Here is an 18,627-nt window from a genome sequence, read left to right as displayed (position 1 = left end):
GAAAGCTTATAAAATTTGCAAGAGACTAGTTCAGCCCGATTTTTGATTTTTTATTTGTTTATATAAAATTTTTTAGTGCAAAGTGCAGAAAAAGAGTCAATTTTGAAGAAAATCGATTCTCCTGTTCCAGTTAATAAATGGTACATAATAAAAACTAGTTTAAAACAACTGTAGGGTTCCCCCAAAACGGAAAAAAAATTCACAAGAAAAATTTGAAATGTTTTAAAAAAAATTTCACCACAATAAAAAAATTATTTTTTTTTGAGTTTTTAGAAAAATGTTGGATATGCAGTTTTATAGACCATTAAATTTTAGTATAATAAAGTGCAAGTTTCAAGTGGCTAAGAGTTCGCGTTGATTTTTAATAATTATTTTCCGCTAACATTTCGAGCACGTCTGCATGCTAAATGGGAATTAAAAGCGTTCTCTTTGTCTCGTGTAATTTTTATTCTTTCCGCTAGATGGTTTGTAGCTTTGCATATTGGTTCTTGTGTATGTGAAACATATGAGTACATCTAAAATATCTTAAAATACATAGTTCCGTTTCACCTTTTTTGCCTGCAGGTTATTAATATAAGATACTAGTTGCGTTCGACAAGTCAAAAATTTGTAATATTTTTTCCAAATTTTTACTAGATGGCGTTCGATAACGACAAAAAAATATCCAACACACACAAATTGAGAGAGCAAGCGTTCATTTTGATGCAAGAGAAGCGTTAATTTTGTACTGGTAAAATTTTAGTCAGCAAAAATTATGCAACACGAAACCAAAACATATGATCACAAAACATATGGTTGCAATTTTTGTAAACAAATAAAATTGCATTTTTCGAGTTTTGGTATTTATATGCTTTTTGGCTGCCTGCTATGTGACTTTATGATAGTGTCAACTAGTTTTTACTTCTAGAAATGTTCCTGGCGAACATTGAACGTTCACATTCCTTTTTTCTTCCATGTAGGCAACATGAATTTCAGTTTGTTTACAAATAAAACATAAACAAAGTCAGCTGGTGTGTCTTCTTCTTCCGGTTTTTGCTAGTGATGGCTAATTTCCTGTTCGTTTACTTTTTTGCTTTTTCTTCTCTTTGGGAGAGAATTTTCGCTTACGCTCTTGATTTTGATTGTTGGCTGGTGTTGGCTAATTTTGTTATCGAACGCAACTATTATTCAAGTTGTGAATTTAAATTTAGAACAGTACTTCTACAGCGCAGTTTCTGCAGTAGGTAATTTTTAGATAGTAAACCTAAAAATGGATTCGCTTAAAATTTCAAAGAAAGTGCTTTGTGATTTTTTTATAGAAAATGGCACAAATGATTTAGAAAGCCTTTTGAATGATTTGCAAAAAAAGTATGACCTAAATGAAGATCAAATTGAGGTAGTTAAAGGAAAATTTAATCGTAATTTTCTTGCCAGTTTCCGCAAAAGGTGGATTCTACCGTATAATAACAGAATTCGATTTGAGGCTAAATTTCAACATTGGTTGGATTCTGAAATTGTAATTGATTTTTCTCAATCTGAAAAATCAGTAGGTAGAAGAAGTTCTGATATGGTTTTTGAAAATGCCTCTACGTCCACTAAGAGAAGAAAATTAATGGAGATAGAAGAAAGCTAGCTATTCAGCAGAAGAAATTCAATCAGCATTTCTCAGAATCTTACGCCGTAGAGGTAGAAAACACGTAGCTAACACTATTATCAACATGTTGAGCGAACCAGCTGATTATCTAGAAACTGTCCCAAAACCTTTTTCTGCAGAAGAAGCTCTAGCTTTAATGCAAGATATGAAGCTATCTAAATTTCAATATAATGTTATGCGTGTTGAGGCAAAAAAGAGAAATGCGAATATTTTTCCTACATATCCGAAAATTTTAGAAGCGAAAAAAGAATGTTACCCGGAATAGGTACATATTATAGAAACAGAAGCTCGCGCCAATCTCCAATCATCTGTGAACCACTTGGTTGAACGCCTTTTAAAATCTCCAAGCATTGTTCACCCAACTGTAGACTCAAGAAAGAAACCAGTTAGTTTAGAGTTAGAAATTAAATACGGTTGTGATGCAGCTTCTGGCCAGGCAACTTTTAATTAAAAATTTTCGGATTCAAATTCATCAGATGAGACTATTTTTACAATTTCGATGTGCCGTTATGTCTAAAGACAACAAATACAAAATAAATTCTCTGGATGAATCCTCATCCTGCATCTCCTAAGCGCTGCTTACCAATTCTTGTAATGCTTGCGAAGGAAACAACAGAAAGAACCAAAAAGGAAATGGGAAATATTGCTGATCAGATAAAAAGATTGAAAGCAACAAATGTTACTACTTGCAACGGTACATATGCAGTAAACGTAAACATGAAGTTAACAATGGTTGGCGGCAAGGTTTGTCATGCACTCACTGATACTCCAGCTAATACGAATTGCTACATTTGTGGTTCTAAACCAAGTGAAATGTAAAATCTAACAAAAGTTATTGAAAAAGAAAAAATTACCACCCACTTTCTTTTTGGTCTTTCGGTTTTGCACGCTAAAATTCTGTTTATGGAATGCATTTTGCACATTGCCTACCGCTTAGATTTTTGTGAATGGAGAGCAAAGTCAAAAGAAAAAAAGCTTTAACTGAAAAACAACTGCAACAGAACCGAGCAGAAAATACCGAGTGTAGTTCTTTTTGCACTATGTTAGTGTGTCTCCGTCATCATGCTGCTTCGATCTAGGCACACTTACAACTAACATTCAAATTTATAAGAGACACCAAGGCGCCGCACGGCTTCTGATATCAAATTGAAAAATTTTGATTGAATTTCTACACACACTCTTAAAGCCCGTCCACATAAAACTTTAGCGTTGCGTTGGCGTTGGTGTCGCTTGAACAGCTGACTATGAATACATGAATTCAAATGCAGCCGTCCACATAGCCAAAATTCGACAACGCTCACGCCAACACAAAGCAAAAAGATGGCCAACTCTCAACGCCAATGCCAAAGCCAACGCGAAAGTTCTATGTGGACCGGTCTTTACAGATTTTGACAGTTTATGCCGCCAAAGCAAAAACAAAATACATGTAAATTCATGATATCACCTTATATTAATTCGCCTTGAGAGACACCGCACCAAATTTTTATGCAAATCACTTCCAAAGTATGGTCCCTCCACACAATATGCAAATAAAACAAACTTTTATTTATTTCCTCACCATTGTGAGCAAATGAAATTAATATATGGTACTTGGAATTTCACTTCACCTGGGCATGGAAACAGCGCAGCAGACGAATGGTGCGGCAAAGGGATTATGCGACAGAGCAGTATCACAATGCAAGGACATTAGTGCGATTCATAAAACATCGCAAAGTGGCATTTTTGGCGAATTGGCAATGTTGCGAACAAAGTTGTATGAACGACCTATCGCAACTCCGGATTGCAAATGTAAAATTTTTACAAAATGCCGCGCGTTAGAGAAAAAGCAAAATTTTCACAATTTATTTCGAAGCTGCCTTAACTGATATACTTTTGCTTGAAGTATTTGAAGACAATAAAAAACATGTGTTTCGCGACTTTGACTTGGCAATGATTGCCAACCCAAATACTATGGCAATGTCGCAATTTTGTCGCAGGAAAGTTGCCATACAAAAGTAATCAGCAGTGTCGCAAGGTGGCAAATTTTGCGATAAATGCGACATTTCCAACAACTTTGCGACGTTTCATCAATCCCTTTATTATCAATGCCGAACCTATAGCCGTTTTGGTAAATATTTGCGCCTTTTTATTACTCGAGAGTGATATTTATTAAAACAAGTAATTTAAAAACAATTTTTTTTAAAGACCAGCTTTTATTATTGGTCAATAAAAAATCCACCCCGCACTACCTAACGGGAAATTTTTTTGTGGCGTTATTTATTTCCATTATTTTTTTACGCAACTAAGGTTGGAGGCTAGTTTTCAACTAGGTTGAGCAACTTATACTTTTTCTTCTGGTGCGGTTTAGAAATAAAATATACTGATGTTTTGTATTTTGACGTTTTGGAATACGTTGTTGTTGTTGTTGTTCCCCAGCAGCATACAAGTTCCCCACAGTCCTTGGCCAAATATAAATCTGGGTCGTTCCGGTTACGTAGACCCGACTGTCGCAGGAACGCCTTAGGTATCGGTATGGATGCCATGCTCAAATGTTGTAGTTGTAATTTTTAGAGCTTCGAAAAAACGCCTATTGCAGGAGAACTAATGAAACGATTTCAAAGAAAAACACGGCATTTTAAATATAAAATTCCAAACCAGTGAGTGATCAGTTTGGTTTCTGTCGTAGAAACAACAAATTCACTTTTTGATTGCTATGATGGATTTCATCGAATTACAACTCCCCACATCGTTTTATGAAAACAAAAAAAAATTTGTCACGACTTTTTCCATTTCAGTGACGATGTTGTTACGTTATTTTGCATTTCAGGTGACGATATGTACATACATATGTTGATTGGAGTTAATGCGGATCTGTTTCAATTTTAGTAATCTATGTATATACATATGTATGTATGTACATATGAATGCATAATACGCGAAATATTTGTGTCATGTCGATCGTAAACAAAGCCATGGGTGTATTTGGATTTGTTAAAAGGTGGCCTAAAGAGTTTGAAGATCCGTACGTCACGAAGCTTCTTTACACATCGTTGGTCCGTCCAGTACTGGAGTATTGTTCGTGTGTCTGGTGTCTTCGATACCAAAATTATATTAAGCGAATTGAGTCAGTACAAAAGCAATTTTTAATCTTGCATTACGTGGCCTCAAATGGAAATCAGATCTCCGTTTTCCACCTTATAAAATAGGCTCCTTCTTATTAGTTTACCAGCTCTTGAAAATCGTAGAATATTACTCGGGGTAGTGTTTCTCTATAAGTTGATAATCGGCGAGATTGACTCGTCTTACCTTGTTAGCCAACTTAATTTTGCTGTTCCTGTTAGAACGTCTAGACACTTTGTGCCTTTTCATTTATCCCTTTGCAGTCTAAACTCTGCCAAAAACAATCCGCTGCGTAAAATCAAACAAGCTTTCTAATTAATGTTTTAGCTCAGCAATAGGCATATATGTACTACTCCTATATTGGCAGTAAAGGGCCATTCACATACAACTTTCCTCGCTTTGCTTGACAGTTCAAACTTTGACAACAAAGCGTTAAACGCAGAAGGCATGCTACAATAAACGCTTTGACAGCTTTTGCGTTCTCCTTTTCCTCCATATTTTTTATCTGTAAAATAGATAGCAATATAATAATATGCATTAATAATAGCAATAAAAATTCCTATTTACCCTATTTTTGTCGTTAAATCCATATGCAAGCGCACGAGAAAAGATACATGTAGACAGCTGATTGCCAAAGCGGGCAAAAGTTGAGAGTTGCCCAAGATTTTGCTTCGTTTTGCTTTGCTTTGCTTCAAACGTTTTTTATGTGAGCATACTCATGCATATGCCTACATCGATCTTATATGTCAAAGCAAAGAACTATGAAGCAAAGCGAAGAAAGTTGTATGTGAATCAGCATTAAGAGCTAGTACCGTCCGAAAACACTACAGTACAGATATATCAATAAACACGTACGAAAGAAAAGGAACACATACGTTTATAAACCGTGCAAAAAATTGTGCGACTAATCCCTAAAGAGAGTATTCCGAGATTACTCTCAATCGGGTACAATTGGCCATTAATTAGTCCCAACTAGTCTCATAGGGGTACTAATGGAGGTCAATTAGTCTCGACTCATCCCTTATGGGTATAATTGGAGATCAATTAGTCCCCAACTCATCTCTAACGGGTACTATTAACGATTTAATTATATGTACGCACTACTTAGTCAATAAAATTTCATGTGCGGCGTTGGCACACAGAGAGAGCATTCGCCTAACAAAACAGAGCACCCCGGTTCGAATCTCAGCTGGCTCAAATTTTTATTTTTATATTTTAAAAATGACTAGTCCCTTTTTATACCCGTTTGGGTTTAAAGGTGTACAATTAGTCTCTTCATAGGACATGCTCGAACAAAAGCGATCAGTTCATTCCATATAAAGAGATCAAAAGTGGAATTAGTCGCATGCTCCTTTGCGATTGCTCCCGGAGTTATCCTGGATTAGTACCACTTTTTGCAGGGAATAAACATGTACACAACACATATACAAAAACGGCACTCAAGTACTCAATACATTGACAAAAACGGTACTAGACTGCCTCGCTTTGATATCGGAATGCTTACACATTGAAAAGTTAGCTTACTCCCAATATAGAAGTATTACATATGTATGTGGCAATATGTAAGTGCTTACATAAGGTACATATGTACATCATATCATCCCTTAAAGTATAAAACCGCGTATCGTCATTCTGCAAAACCGCATAACTGGCATTAGCTGCCAAAAATTAGATTTGCTCACACAAGCTCCTGGCTCAATCCTTATCCATTCGTCCTGAAATGTACTGGCCAGGTATGCGATTGCTTTATAAAAAAGAGAACCATTTTGAAATATGAGTGTTTTTACTCTCTAGTAGATAATTTACATAATTCACATACGCAGTTTTGCATTATCTTGATACGCGGTTTTGCATTTTGTTGATACACGGTTTAGTACTTTAAACGACGATATGTTTTTATTCCGTGAATTTGTTAAAGTTTTTGTTTTATGTAGGAATTCCTTTATTTGTATTTTTAACCGACTTCAAAAAGGAGAAGGTTATCAATTCGTTGGAATATTTTTTTATGTATGTTACCGCATAACTGGACCGCGTCGACCGATTTTGATATTCTTTTTCTATCAGAAAGGTAGTGGGTCCTAGGTGGTCCCATACTAATTTGGTTTAGATTCGATAATTGGATCATGAAGAAATGAACGGTACTCCTAAATTTTTGTATGAGAATTGAAGTCGGTTGTGTTTTTTGCTTAAAAATAACTTTTACTATTTATACAGAAAAAAAACTATATACGTTTTTAATGTATATAAATTTCAATATTCAAAGTTTTAGTTTTGTATGTTATATGAGCCGAAGATCGACCTAGCTCATCAGCCAGTTCGAAAACGCCCTATCTCGAGAACTTTTCAAGGACGCCCTAGTTCAGAATTTGGTTGAAAATCGCACTATCTCAGAAAACTTTTCAAGAATGCCCTATCTCAAAATTTGGTTTAAAAACGCTCTCTCTCAACTGAAAATATATTGCCGAGATAGGTCGATCCTCCACTCAGGTGTCGATATGTAAATTTATTCGTCAATTGAACTTAATGAACTAACGAACTAGTTCACTAAGGTGAACGAACTACAACTGAACGGTTCACTCAAAAAACTAAAGTGCCCAACTCTACTTTACGCTGTAGTCAAATGTACTAGTTTTAAACTACCTCACAACTAGTTTGAACCGCATGCCCAACTAGTCAGCCAACTATCTTTTTTCCATGCAATCAACTGGTATTTTTAACATGGGGATGGCCTACGAGATGGCAATTGTTAGATTTCGGTCAGAAATATACCAGTCTCATACTAGTTCAAAATAGACAGAAATTACTAGTCTAATTATGGACCAAAACCACTACTTTGGAAGCCAAAAAAAGGAATTCATGACTATACAATAAAAAACTTTTGATTAAGTACACTTTAATACATAACACATTTTTTTAGCAGCCCTAGGTTTGCTAATAATTAGTGTTAAATTTCTTGAGTATTAATTAAAACGAAAAATAAATACATAAATATTTTAAAAGTAATAAATAATGTGTAAAATTTGAGGTTTGGATAAGATTTGGATAAATAATTCAGCCAGTTACTAAATATTCTTAATTTTTGTCTATACTTTAGTTTGTTGATTGATAATTGAAATTAATCAAATAATTATATTAATCGTGTCAAAAATAATTGCAAATGATCAAAAATAACAAAATTATGATGTAATTAAAATTAACGAATTAATTAAAATTTTTGTTTAGGTAATTAATTATTAATCATAAAAAAGGTGCTAATATCTGTATTTAATCATTAAACGGTTATCCCAAAAATAATTTAATTTAATTAATAATCATTATGAATATTAATCATTATTTAACTGGTATGGTATAACTGCGAGTACGTACTCGATTTAACGGTTTACAATATACCCAAATAAAAGTTGTAATATTTTGTGTATCCTATTGTATTAAGCTGTCGAGGTCAAATAAAACAGTGTACGAATAAATCGTTTTGTACTTGGTACAAGTTTGGTCATTTTCGAACTAGTTCAGTTTCAGTCAGGAAATTCTAGTTGTGAACTAGTATTTTTGCTGACTATTTTGGGGTTTCACTGCAGGGTAATCAATTTGACGAATAACACTGTACAGCTGGGTATTGGACTAAACCAATTCATTTTAAGCCACCGACGGAGCGTCCTTCCGTACCTGCCGTCCGTATCAACATAAGAAATTGCTGTTGCTAGAGAGAGAGAGAGAAGCAACGGCAACGTCACCGTCATGCGGTGGTGAGTTTTCGTTAACGCGAGAATCCCATAAGATAGGTCGTGCCAGCCGTCGTGCCGTACGGTTTTATGTCGGAGGCTGGTTGATGTTCAACCGTTGATTAAACAAGTAATTTCTCCGTTTTTCGGAGTTGGCCTCCGAAATCGAGATATGGGCCTGCGAAGTTCGAAATCGGACCTTTGGTAGAAAATTACTTTTAGTTATTGTATGTAAATAACTAAAAAAGTAAAACTACAGACGTAGTCCGTCTTTTGCTTTTATTTAAAAGTTTAAAAAAGTATTGTATGCAAACTTATACTAGAGGTGGCATAAGGGGTCAAAGGTGGAATCTTCGAAAAGTTAACAAAAAGTTAAACAAAATTCTTCTTATATGTATACATTTTCTTCTGATTTTAATTTTAATACTTTCCATATGCTCTTACATACGTCTCGTTAACTACTCGAAATTACTCGTGAGAATGGCCGTACCCGAGATTCTGTGGAGAACTCGATTCCCCCTGTATCGAAATGCCCGAGAATGTGCGAGCAGAAAAGGAAAGCCCTAGTATCTACATTTCCTAAAAAAAATGTCGAACGTACTTTGTATGGAAAAAATGCGAACACCTTCAGTAAAAAAATTGCTAAAAATCAAAGGGCAAGTCCTAGAAACTTGAAATTTGCACTTTATTATACTAAAATTTAATAGGTTACAAAACTGCATTCCCGAATTTTGTCTAAAGATGCTGATTAAGATGTATGAAATTTAGTTCAAACTTTGCAGAGAATTTTTTGCACAAAGTTTGAAGTTCAGATTTATATCGTGTTTGTTAAGTAATCAGCTATACTTTCGTAAAAAGAAATATTGAATAAACTAAAGAAAAATAACCAATCTTGCTATAATGTTGCGTCCCAGTGTTTATTTGGTTCACTGTATACATAAACTTAAAGCAAATTTTCTGTTTTATTTAAATAAAGTATTCAATTGTATTATTAATTAGTAATATTTAAATATTTAAAAAAATTGGTATTTTTTCTTTTAATTGCTTTTTCTCACAATTTTATGTACGAAGTATACAACTATGCATATCAGAAGAAAGGGTGTTTAATCACCTTACAACGATACCAATTTTCTAAAAATCATTTCAAAGCTGTTTGAAATATAAGGTTTTTAACTTTTCGAAGATCTAACCTTTGACCCGTTATAGCTAGGGATGCAATTCCAACATCGATGTTTCCAAACATCGACGTATCGTTCATAAACGTCGCCATTTGTGGTAAAATGAAACTTATTGGCTTAGTTGAAAGCAACCAACGGCCTTTCAACTAATCGCGTTAAATGAAGTTGGTCAGCACGCAACTTGTAATTCAACTAATCGCCTGTGAAATCACCTCATGTAAACACCCAGTTATACATCTTCCAATGTATGTACATTGCTTGGAGGTTTGCACCATTTCTTTATTTACATTTACTTACATTTTATTTACTTTATTTACCATTTACATTTCTCTAAACCACAGAACACCAATCGCCGTAGTTGGATTAAGCTACCGAAATCTGTATGCCATTTGCGTCATTAATTGATTCTACACTGCAAAAATTATACATACCTTGAGTTTGTGGCAACACTGCTGCAGAAGCTGGCAGAATACAAGACGCAACGTTCAAAGTTGCAGCGTTTTTCACGGGCAAAGGTCCATTAAGTGGATATGCATTTTGACCATTATCTTTAGCAATTCATATCTATCCTGGAAAGTTTCGGTTACGACCAGTCAATCCTCTGACAAATCTGAGACGGATAATAGCATGGGACGTGATATTTGGAAACCACAAACATGTGTACAACGTTTTCGTGCCTACACAACATCGCTATGCCCTGCTTGCCTATCGTGGCAAACTCACTCCGTCCCTAAATTGGAGGGCTAAGCGTCGCATTTTCCATTGTCAACGAGTGTCAGCGCGCGCTATCCTCAAATCAACGCGGCGTAATTTTTGACGTTTTTGTCATTTCCTCCCATTTTTATTCTCGTTTCCTCTTTCACTTTTTTGTCCTTTCTCTTTCTTTCCGTCTTCTACATACAACTTCTATACTTAACGCCCTGTCAAAAATGAAAATTTCATTTGCTCGGCGCTAGCGCCGCGTTCTTGTGGGATGCTCCATACAAATTGTACGGGCATGAGGATTTTTGACAGTTGTTTGGCGCTTGGCGCGCCAATTTAGGGACGGCAGTCAGTCGCAAGTTAACGGTTGTCTTCAGAGGCTGGGGCAACAATACGCCAGTAGATAAAATATATCTATATATTAATAGTCTAACATAAATTTTGTCTCCGTTCGTTCGGCGATTCTACCGAACCGATTTCAAAACCAAGAACACCGCTGGAAAGGCATTTTTCCGTAGATGAGTTTTTATGGTTTCAAAATTTGTTGGAAATTACGCTCATAACCGTCGTTTAAACATTTTCGAATTGTGTATAGATATTGCTGCAACATGTTCAATTTGACATGTTTCGCCTGTTGTTTAAGCTTTGAAATACAGGTAAATATGAAGATAAAGAAATAAATAATAACGATGAAGTCAAAAAAAAAGATGGCAAAAGTGAAGATAAAGACGAAAATGGAGACAATGACAGATACATAAGAATTAGGGTAACTGAAAGGGTAAGAACAATGCTATATATATATATATATTGCTATCGATAAAATAATCGATATTGTTATCGATACTGCTATTGATTAAATAACCGCTATTGTAATCGATATAATAACCAATATAATAATCGATATTGTTATCGATACAATAATGGATATTGTTATCGGTATAATAATCGATTAAATAATTGATTTTGTTATCGATTTAGTCGTTTATATTGTTAACGATATGTACAATAATCGATACTGATGATTGTTATATTTATCGATGAATTAATCGATTTTACAATCGTTGTATTTTTCCATATGTTTATGGATATTGTTATCGGTATTTTTTTCGACACAGTTATCAACAGGGTTATCGATACACTAATCGGAACATGGAATGTGATCACATTACATGATATCACATCACATTTTATCACATGATATGAAGAGACATCACATGATATTACATCACATAATTTGATATCACATCACACGATATCACGTGACATGACATTATATGATATGACATCACATTATATAGCATGACATCGCATGACTTGACATCACATGATATGACATCGTATGACATGACATGGCATTACATGACGTGGCATCACATGATATGACATCATATGGTATGACATCATATGACATGACATCACAAGATATGACAACACATGACATGACATCCCATCACATCACATAAAATCCCGTCACATCTTATCACGTCATCGCACCTCATCTCATCTACGTGAATAGAAAAAGAAAAGGATATAGCAAAGATGTGAAAGATAAAAACAAAGATGAAGACCAAGGTAAAGTTACCGATGTCAAAACCAAAAACACCGTTGGTTTTCTGTAGATGAGGAGAGTTTTTATAGTTTCGAAATTGGTTGAAAATCGTCGTTTAAAAATTTCCATATTTGTGACAAAAAATGCAAAAGTGAAGATAAAGACGAAAATTGCGAAATGGACCAAATGAGAAATACATAAGAATTAGGTTAACAGAGTTGAAATCTTCCGATAGGAATCGAAATAAAATCAGCCATAAAGGTTATTGAAATTTATCGAATCATCGAAGTTTATAATTATCGGAATTTATCCATGCTTATTAAGTTATCGCAACGTATCGAATTATTCAAAATGATCAATGTTTACTGAGTTGTCGAAATTTATAGAAACAGAAACTTAGTTGTCCAAATTTACGGATAGTTATCGAGCTATAAAAACGTGTGGGATTAACGAAATTTGTCAAGTTAAAGAAATATATCAAGTTATCGATATTTATTTAATTATCATTATTTATAGACTTAACGAAATTTATCGAGGTGTCGTAATGCATGGAGTTCTTTCAACTTACAGAGTTATTGATAATTATTGATCTACTGAAATTGGTTGGTTCAACGAAGCGAAGTTTATGGAATTTTCACAATATATAATTTTATCGAAATTTCAAGGTTATATGAGCTTATCGATTTATCACTGCTTATAGGATTTAATCATCTTAACAGAGTGTAACGAGTTATCAAAATGTTTAGATAGTTTTCGAAAAATGTGGAGATGTCAAAAGTAAAAATTTATAAAGGTATCCAAAGTTTTTACATTTTTGAGTTATCGAAATTTATCGAGCCATCGAATTTCACAGTTATCAAAATTGGTCGAGCTAATGAATTTTGTTGAGTTATCAAATTGTAGTGTTCTTGAAATTCATCGAACTATCGATATGTATCAAATCATTGAAATTTATCGACAAACTTGAATGTATCGGGTCAATTCCAAGTAGTGCCGAAGTCCTCCAAAGACCTTCTCAGATAAAAAAAAATTTAGTTACGTTTTCTCAGAAGATTTTCCAGTTAGTTAAATTGTACTGTACAAGTTTTGCTACGTGTTAAGTTAGAAAACCTCTCCAAGGCTTCTAAAACTAGAAAAGCTGTCGAATTTTGACAGTAACTGGCACTCTAGTAACGGGTGATTTTTTTGAGGTTAGGATTTTCATGCATTAGTATTTGACAGATCACGTGGGATTTCAGACATGGTGTCAAAGAGAAAGATGCTCAGTATGCTTTGACATTTCATCATGAATAGACTTACTAACGAGCAACGCTTGCAAATCATTGAATTTTATTACCAAAATCAGTGTTCGGTTCGAAATGTGTTTCGCAAACCCAATTGCTGCGAACGGCGACGAATCGACATTTCACGGTCTTCAGCAACACTCTCAGAAACAGACGCAATATTCTCTTCTGTACGCACTGTACGCATTCGTGTGGTTGGTTTAATGTCCAATAAAGTAAACTGAGTGCGAAACTTGGTCACAATCGCATTAATTGTTTGCTCACTTGGTCGATTATGTAGACCATAAATCGGACGCGCGAAACACATTTCGAACCGAACACTGATTTTGGTAATAAAATTCAATGATTTGCAAGCGTTGCTCGTTAGTAAGTCTATTCATGATGAAATGTCAAAGCATACTGAGCATCTTTCTCTTTGACACCATGTCTGAAATCCCACGTGATCTGTCAAATACTAATGCATGAAAATCCTAACCTCAAAAAAATCACCCGTTATAAATAATTGTTTGTGGCCTTTGACAAATAAATTGAATTGATGTTAAACATATTGATGTTAGACATATATATATATGTATATGTGCTCTGGTTATTATTACACTAAAAATTAAACTAACCAATAAATTATTGAAAACATCGAAAAAACATTGATGTTTTTATGAGCGATGTTGCACCCCTAGTTATAGCACCTGTTATATAAGCTTGCACAAAAAAGTTATATATCGTTTAAATAAGAGCAAAAGGCAAACTGCATATATATTTTTACTTTTATAGTTATTCATATACAACAATTAAAAATAATTTTTTACCAAAGATCCCACTACGACCTTCAAAGGCCCATATCTCGATTTCGGAAGCTAACTTCGAAAAACACAGAAATTACCTTTTTACTTATGACTCAATCTCTTAAAAAAACAATCGTTTGCTCCAGCACCAGTTGATTTTGCTATATAGTGTAATTTATTTTTATGCGTTCAATTAAAAAATTTAAAATTTTGCTTCCTCTTCAAAAATCGCAAACAAATTCAAAAAATTACTGAGAAAAACTCTTACTAAAAATCAAAAATTATTTTAAAATTTCGGTACGGTTTAAGGTTCAGTCAATTAGTAGAAAAAAACGGTCTCGCGGCTCAAAAACGGTTCACGCCCCTTATTACTTAATAAGTAATGTTCTTTTGTACTAAATACAAACCAGTTCTTACTAGGTTTTATTTTCAGATTTTGGCTGTACTTCTGTGACTGGTAGCGGTAGCTTTGGGCGAGGATACGGTTCCTGTTATTTGGATTGGTGATAGGTAGAGTCCGACCGATTAATCGGCATCGGCTAGTATCGGCCAAAAAAATCGGCATCGGAATCGGCCGTTTTTGGCTGATTCTTAGTCGATTATTTTTACTTTTTCCGGAATTTTAACAAATGTTCATAAAAATTTGAAACTTTTTTTGAGTACGCGGTTTTTTAAATTTTAGTATGATAAAATGCAAGTTTGAGGTAGCTAGGTAAAGCTCTACCTAGAATTGCAGCGGACGACGGTAAACGGTGGACGGTTAACCGCTGTCAAAATTAAAACCCACAAAGGCATATGGAATGGCTCATGACGCCGTCGTTTTTCGGTTGATTTAAATTTATTTCTATTTTTACCGCCCAGCGGGGACGGCACAATGTTGATTATAGTAATTTTTATTATTTTCACAAGTTTTCCAATGCACGCACGTACCGAAAAAATATTTAATTTTAATAATAATTTTCAAATCAAAATGACAACCCACGGAAGCCGCTGTGCGCCGCATTTGTGTTTACTGTGACGGACTTCACTGCTGCAACTGTGCAGCTGTTCACTTAAGGCTCCGTTATGCATACTTGGCATTGCTTGAGAGTTGTCACATAAGGAATCTGTTAAATGAACTTCGCGTGTAAGCGGTTTCCCAACGCACAGCATTACATGCGTAGAAGTCTGTTGGTTTTTGATTTCTACGTAAAAATGGTATAGCAGTGCATGCAATGCCAAGTATGCATAACAGAGCCTTTACTGCCGACCGCTTTATCGTCGTCCGCTGTTATTCTGGGCAGTGTTACCGTTAAGAATTTTCGGAAAGTCGCAAAAAAGAGGTCATTGGCGAAAAAACGGTCACCATATTACTTTTTCTTTTCTTTACTAATAAAACCGGGGTGGGCAAGGCCGATGCCGATAAGAGCCTCATGTAAATTCTAAATGCCAAAAAGAGCCACAAAAAACAACAAAAACAAAAATTGTATTTTTAAATAAAATTATTATTAGAAATGAAAAAGATAAATTTTATTATTATTCTAATGTACGTAAGAAAGATATCAAAGAAAATTCAAAATATCCCTTTGGCCAAATTTTCAAAACCTGGTTTTACGTCAGTTAAAGCCGTTCGTAACAGTCCTGTTAAATGTTGGTTAGTAAATATGTACGTTCGTTTACATCTCCAGTAAAATATGTCCAACAGCAAAAATCCGGGAAATGCCATATGTTCTCTCGCAAGAGATAACTATCCAAAATAGTATGCGAACAGAAAATTTGTAAAAACTTGCAATTTAGACGAACAGCTGATAGAAATTTTGTTTACATTCAAAAGTATAAAATTGAAAACGTAAGGAAACAAATCCCGAGGTCTTATCCTGACACAGTTCACTGAATAAACGAATAATTACTTACTTCTTACAAGTTTAATTAGTCGCATTTTACTATTTTAACTTCCAAACCATCAAATTCAATTTTGGGATTTGCGTAAATTCCAACCAGCTGTTTTCTTGTTGGCATATTGCAGTTGGCAAAAATTTTTCCAGCAGAAATTAGCAGCTTTCTCTCAAAATTAAATGCCGTTTTGCTCTCTCAATTTCCCCTACGCGAACACAAAAGGGTGATAGTTTTTATAACTTTCAATAATTATCAGGTACGCGAATGCAACTAATTGGGAACGGTACTTTGACTTTACGAATTTCATTGTAGATTACAGAGTCACAGATATACGTAGTGATGGCAAAAAAATTTAATAATCAATTAATCGGTTAATTGATTAATCGAAAGCATTCGATCAATAATTGCATTTAATCGTAAGAAATTAACCGATTAATCGGTCGTTTCGATTAAAATCGAAAATTAATAAAAGCCATTTACATAAGTTATAAAAATTTACTGTTTTATTTAAAGATACATTTCTTGCCAAATTGTGGAAGCTTCCGCCATGAATTCAGTGCGCAAACAATCAAGAAAACTATAAACTAAGGGAAATAATAAATAAAAAGATGAAAGTAGTATACCATCCGTTATAAACCCCGTGTCAAAATTATAAGCGCACCATAAGATTTTTTTGTTATTTAATTTTAGGCTTGTTTTAAGTACAGCTTATTCTTTAGCAACACCCGTATAAATATAAATATATTAAACTTTGTGCAATAAAAAAAGAATATTCAGCAAAAATTTTGAGCTTTTTAATTAGATTTCTTAGAAAGATTTTCAGTATGCGGTTTTGTAGCCCATTACATTTTTGTTGATTTTTGGCAATTTTTTTTCAAGGTGATGCTTATTTTCTTCCATATAAAAAAGCATTGGAAGAAAATGCGCAACACCGCATTTGGGAAATAAAATGAAAATATGTGGATACCTGCGTTGTGATTTTTTAGTTGTTATTTATGTTGAACTTGTGTTGCGGTTTTTTGCAAAAATATCGTTTAAAAAATTTGCAGAATACGAGAATGTTAAAAATCTCCCAACTAGTAAAATTATACATATATATGTACCGAGTAGAGTCAACACTTATTGTTCCTAATATTATTGAGTAAGAATGCCAATTTTGTTACGGAATTTTGATTAATACATTGTTGTGTGAGTAGTCAGTTTTTAATGATTTCTTTTCGATTATTTTCAAAATTAATCGGTTAATCGCTCGATTAATCGAAAGGAAAGTTTCTATACAATTAAATCGTTAACCGAATGAAAATAACCAATTATAATCGGTTATTTGAATAATCGTTGATTATACGTTGTACCAAAAATTGAAAATATACGGGACGCAGCTGTTTTCAACAGCCGATATTTTTAATCTGGTACTTATTGCCGGAATTCAAGCAATAGCAAAGCCTTATCTTCCTTTAATTCCAAAAACTCCAACTCGTATTCGCTTTTCTTAAAAAGGAGTATTTCGGGCATTGTAAATTCTTCCCAAATATTGTGTTACATAAAAAAGGGTTTATGAAGTATGCTAACGTACATTTAAATAATTTCAAATCTGCAAATCCTTTTTCAAAATCTGCTTTTAAATAATGTGCAATATTTTTTCTAGCCTTGAAAAATTATGAAATATTCTTTTTTTGAGATCATAAAAAAAAGACGTAGTTTAGCTTCAAAACTTTAAATAATTTGCGACAAACCAAACACATTTTTATTCTCTCTTTTTAGAGACAAATTCAAGCTTTGCAAATGTTCCATCGTATCGGCATTTCCTGTGACCGTTTTTGTTTCGCAAAAATTTTGGGGTGCGGTCGAGCAAATATACCACTCGTCGACGAAATGCACCACTCATCAACGGAATGTCGGCTGCCGCCATACCAAAAAATTTTCTGTGCCACCACACTTCGAGCAAATATACCATAGTTCAAAGCGAAATGAAAAAATAAGAACGAAAAACGAAAGAGGAACAGAAATATAATAAGCACTAGGCAGAGGGGAAGCTTGCGGAGGCAGGCGTGTACCATAGTTTAAAGCAAAATGAAAAATAAAAACGAATAACAAAAGAGAAACAGAAATCTAATAAGTACTGGGCAGACGGGGTGCTTGCGGAGGCAGGCGCGTGCTTGTGTCGGATCAAAACAAACTCTAAAATAACAAGTAAGAAAGTCTAAGTTCGGGCGGAGCCGAACATTAAATACCCGTCGCAAGTATTAAATGTATGTTTTTTCACCTTTCCGAAACCTTCCGCTAGATGGTAAGCCGGGGTGTATCAATTTTGAGTAAATTGGCGTCCTTCAATTTCGAAATATTGAAGTTTCAAGCATTTCTGAAATTTACCGTTATATGAGAAGCGGCCGTTATTTTAGTCCGATTTCAATAAAATTCAACGTTTTGCTTATATGTGGCAAGCACAATAACCACACCGAGTTTGGTACAAATTGGTAAAACGGTTACCGATATACTTATATGGGATCATAAGTGGGCGGTGCCATGCCCATTTTCCAAAATTTTACCATAAACGTATTTCTTGGTAAAGAATTGTTGCAAGCATCAATATTGAATAAATTAGCTTCAGTATTTACTGATTATCGAAGATTTTGCATTTCTCTAAATTACCGTTATATGGGATGTGGGCGTGGTTATTGTCCGATTTTAAAAAGTTTCGGCGATTTTTTATGCTGTACCAAGGCCAACAACTGTGCTAAGTTTGGAAGAAATTGGTGCAGCGGTTACCAAGATATACACATGTAACCATAAGTGGGCGCGGCTAC

General features: G+C 34.3%; 1 protein-coding gene across 5 annotated transcripts in view; it reads left to right on the top strand.

Annotated features, from left to right (window-relative positions):
- LOC118738706 overlaps positions 1–18,627 on the top strand; it is a 263,750-nt gene that overhangs the window by 120,939 nt on the left and 124,184 nt on the right. For 2 of the 5 annotated variants that reach the window (XR_004992933.1, XR_004992932.1), the window contains one exon: positions 14,382–15,072. The exons of 2 other annotated variants lie outside the window; for them this stretch is intronic. Coding sequence is in view for 1 of the 3 variants with exons in the window: in XM_036469630.1 (XP_036325523.1) it covers positions 17,585–17,834 (250 nt within the window). In the remaining 2 variants the exon portion in view is untranslated. Of the gene's footprint in view, positions 1–14,381; positions 15,073–17,584; positions 18,052–18,627 lie in introns of those variants that run through there. One more of the 5 variants, XM_036469630.1, reaches the window with a different exon arrangement.

This window comes from Rhagoletis pomonella, unplaced genomic scaffold (assembly GCF_013731165.1).
Source record: "Rhagoletis pomonella isolate Grant_MI unplaced genomic scaffold, Rhpom_1.0 Rhpom_scaffold_00005, whole genome shotgun sequence".
Taxonomy (NCBI): domain Eukaryota; kingdom Metazoa; phylum Arthropoda; class Insecta; order Diptera; family Tephritidae; genus Rhagoletis; species Rhagoletis pomonella.
Note: the sequence above shows the minus strand (reverse complement) of the source record. Positions and strands in the feature narration are given on the sequence as shown.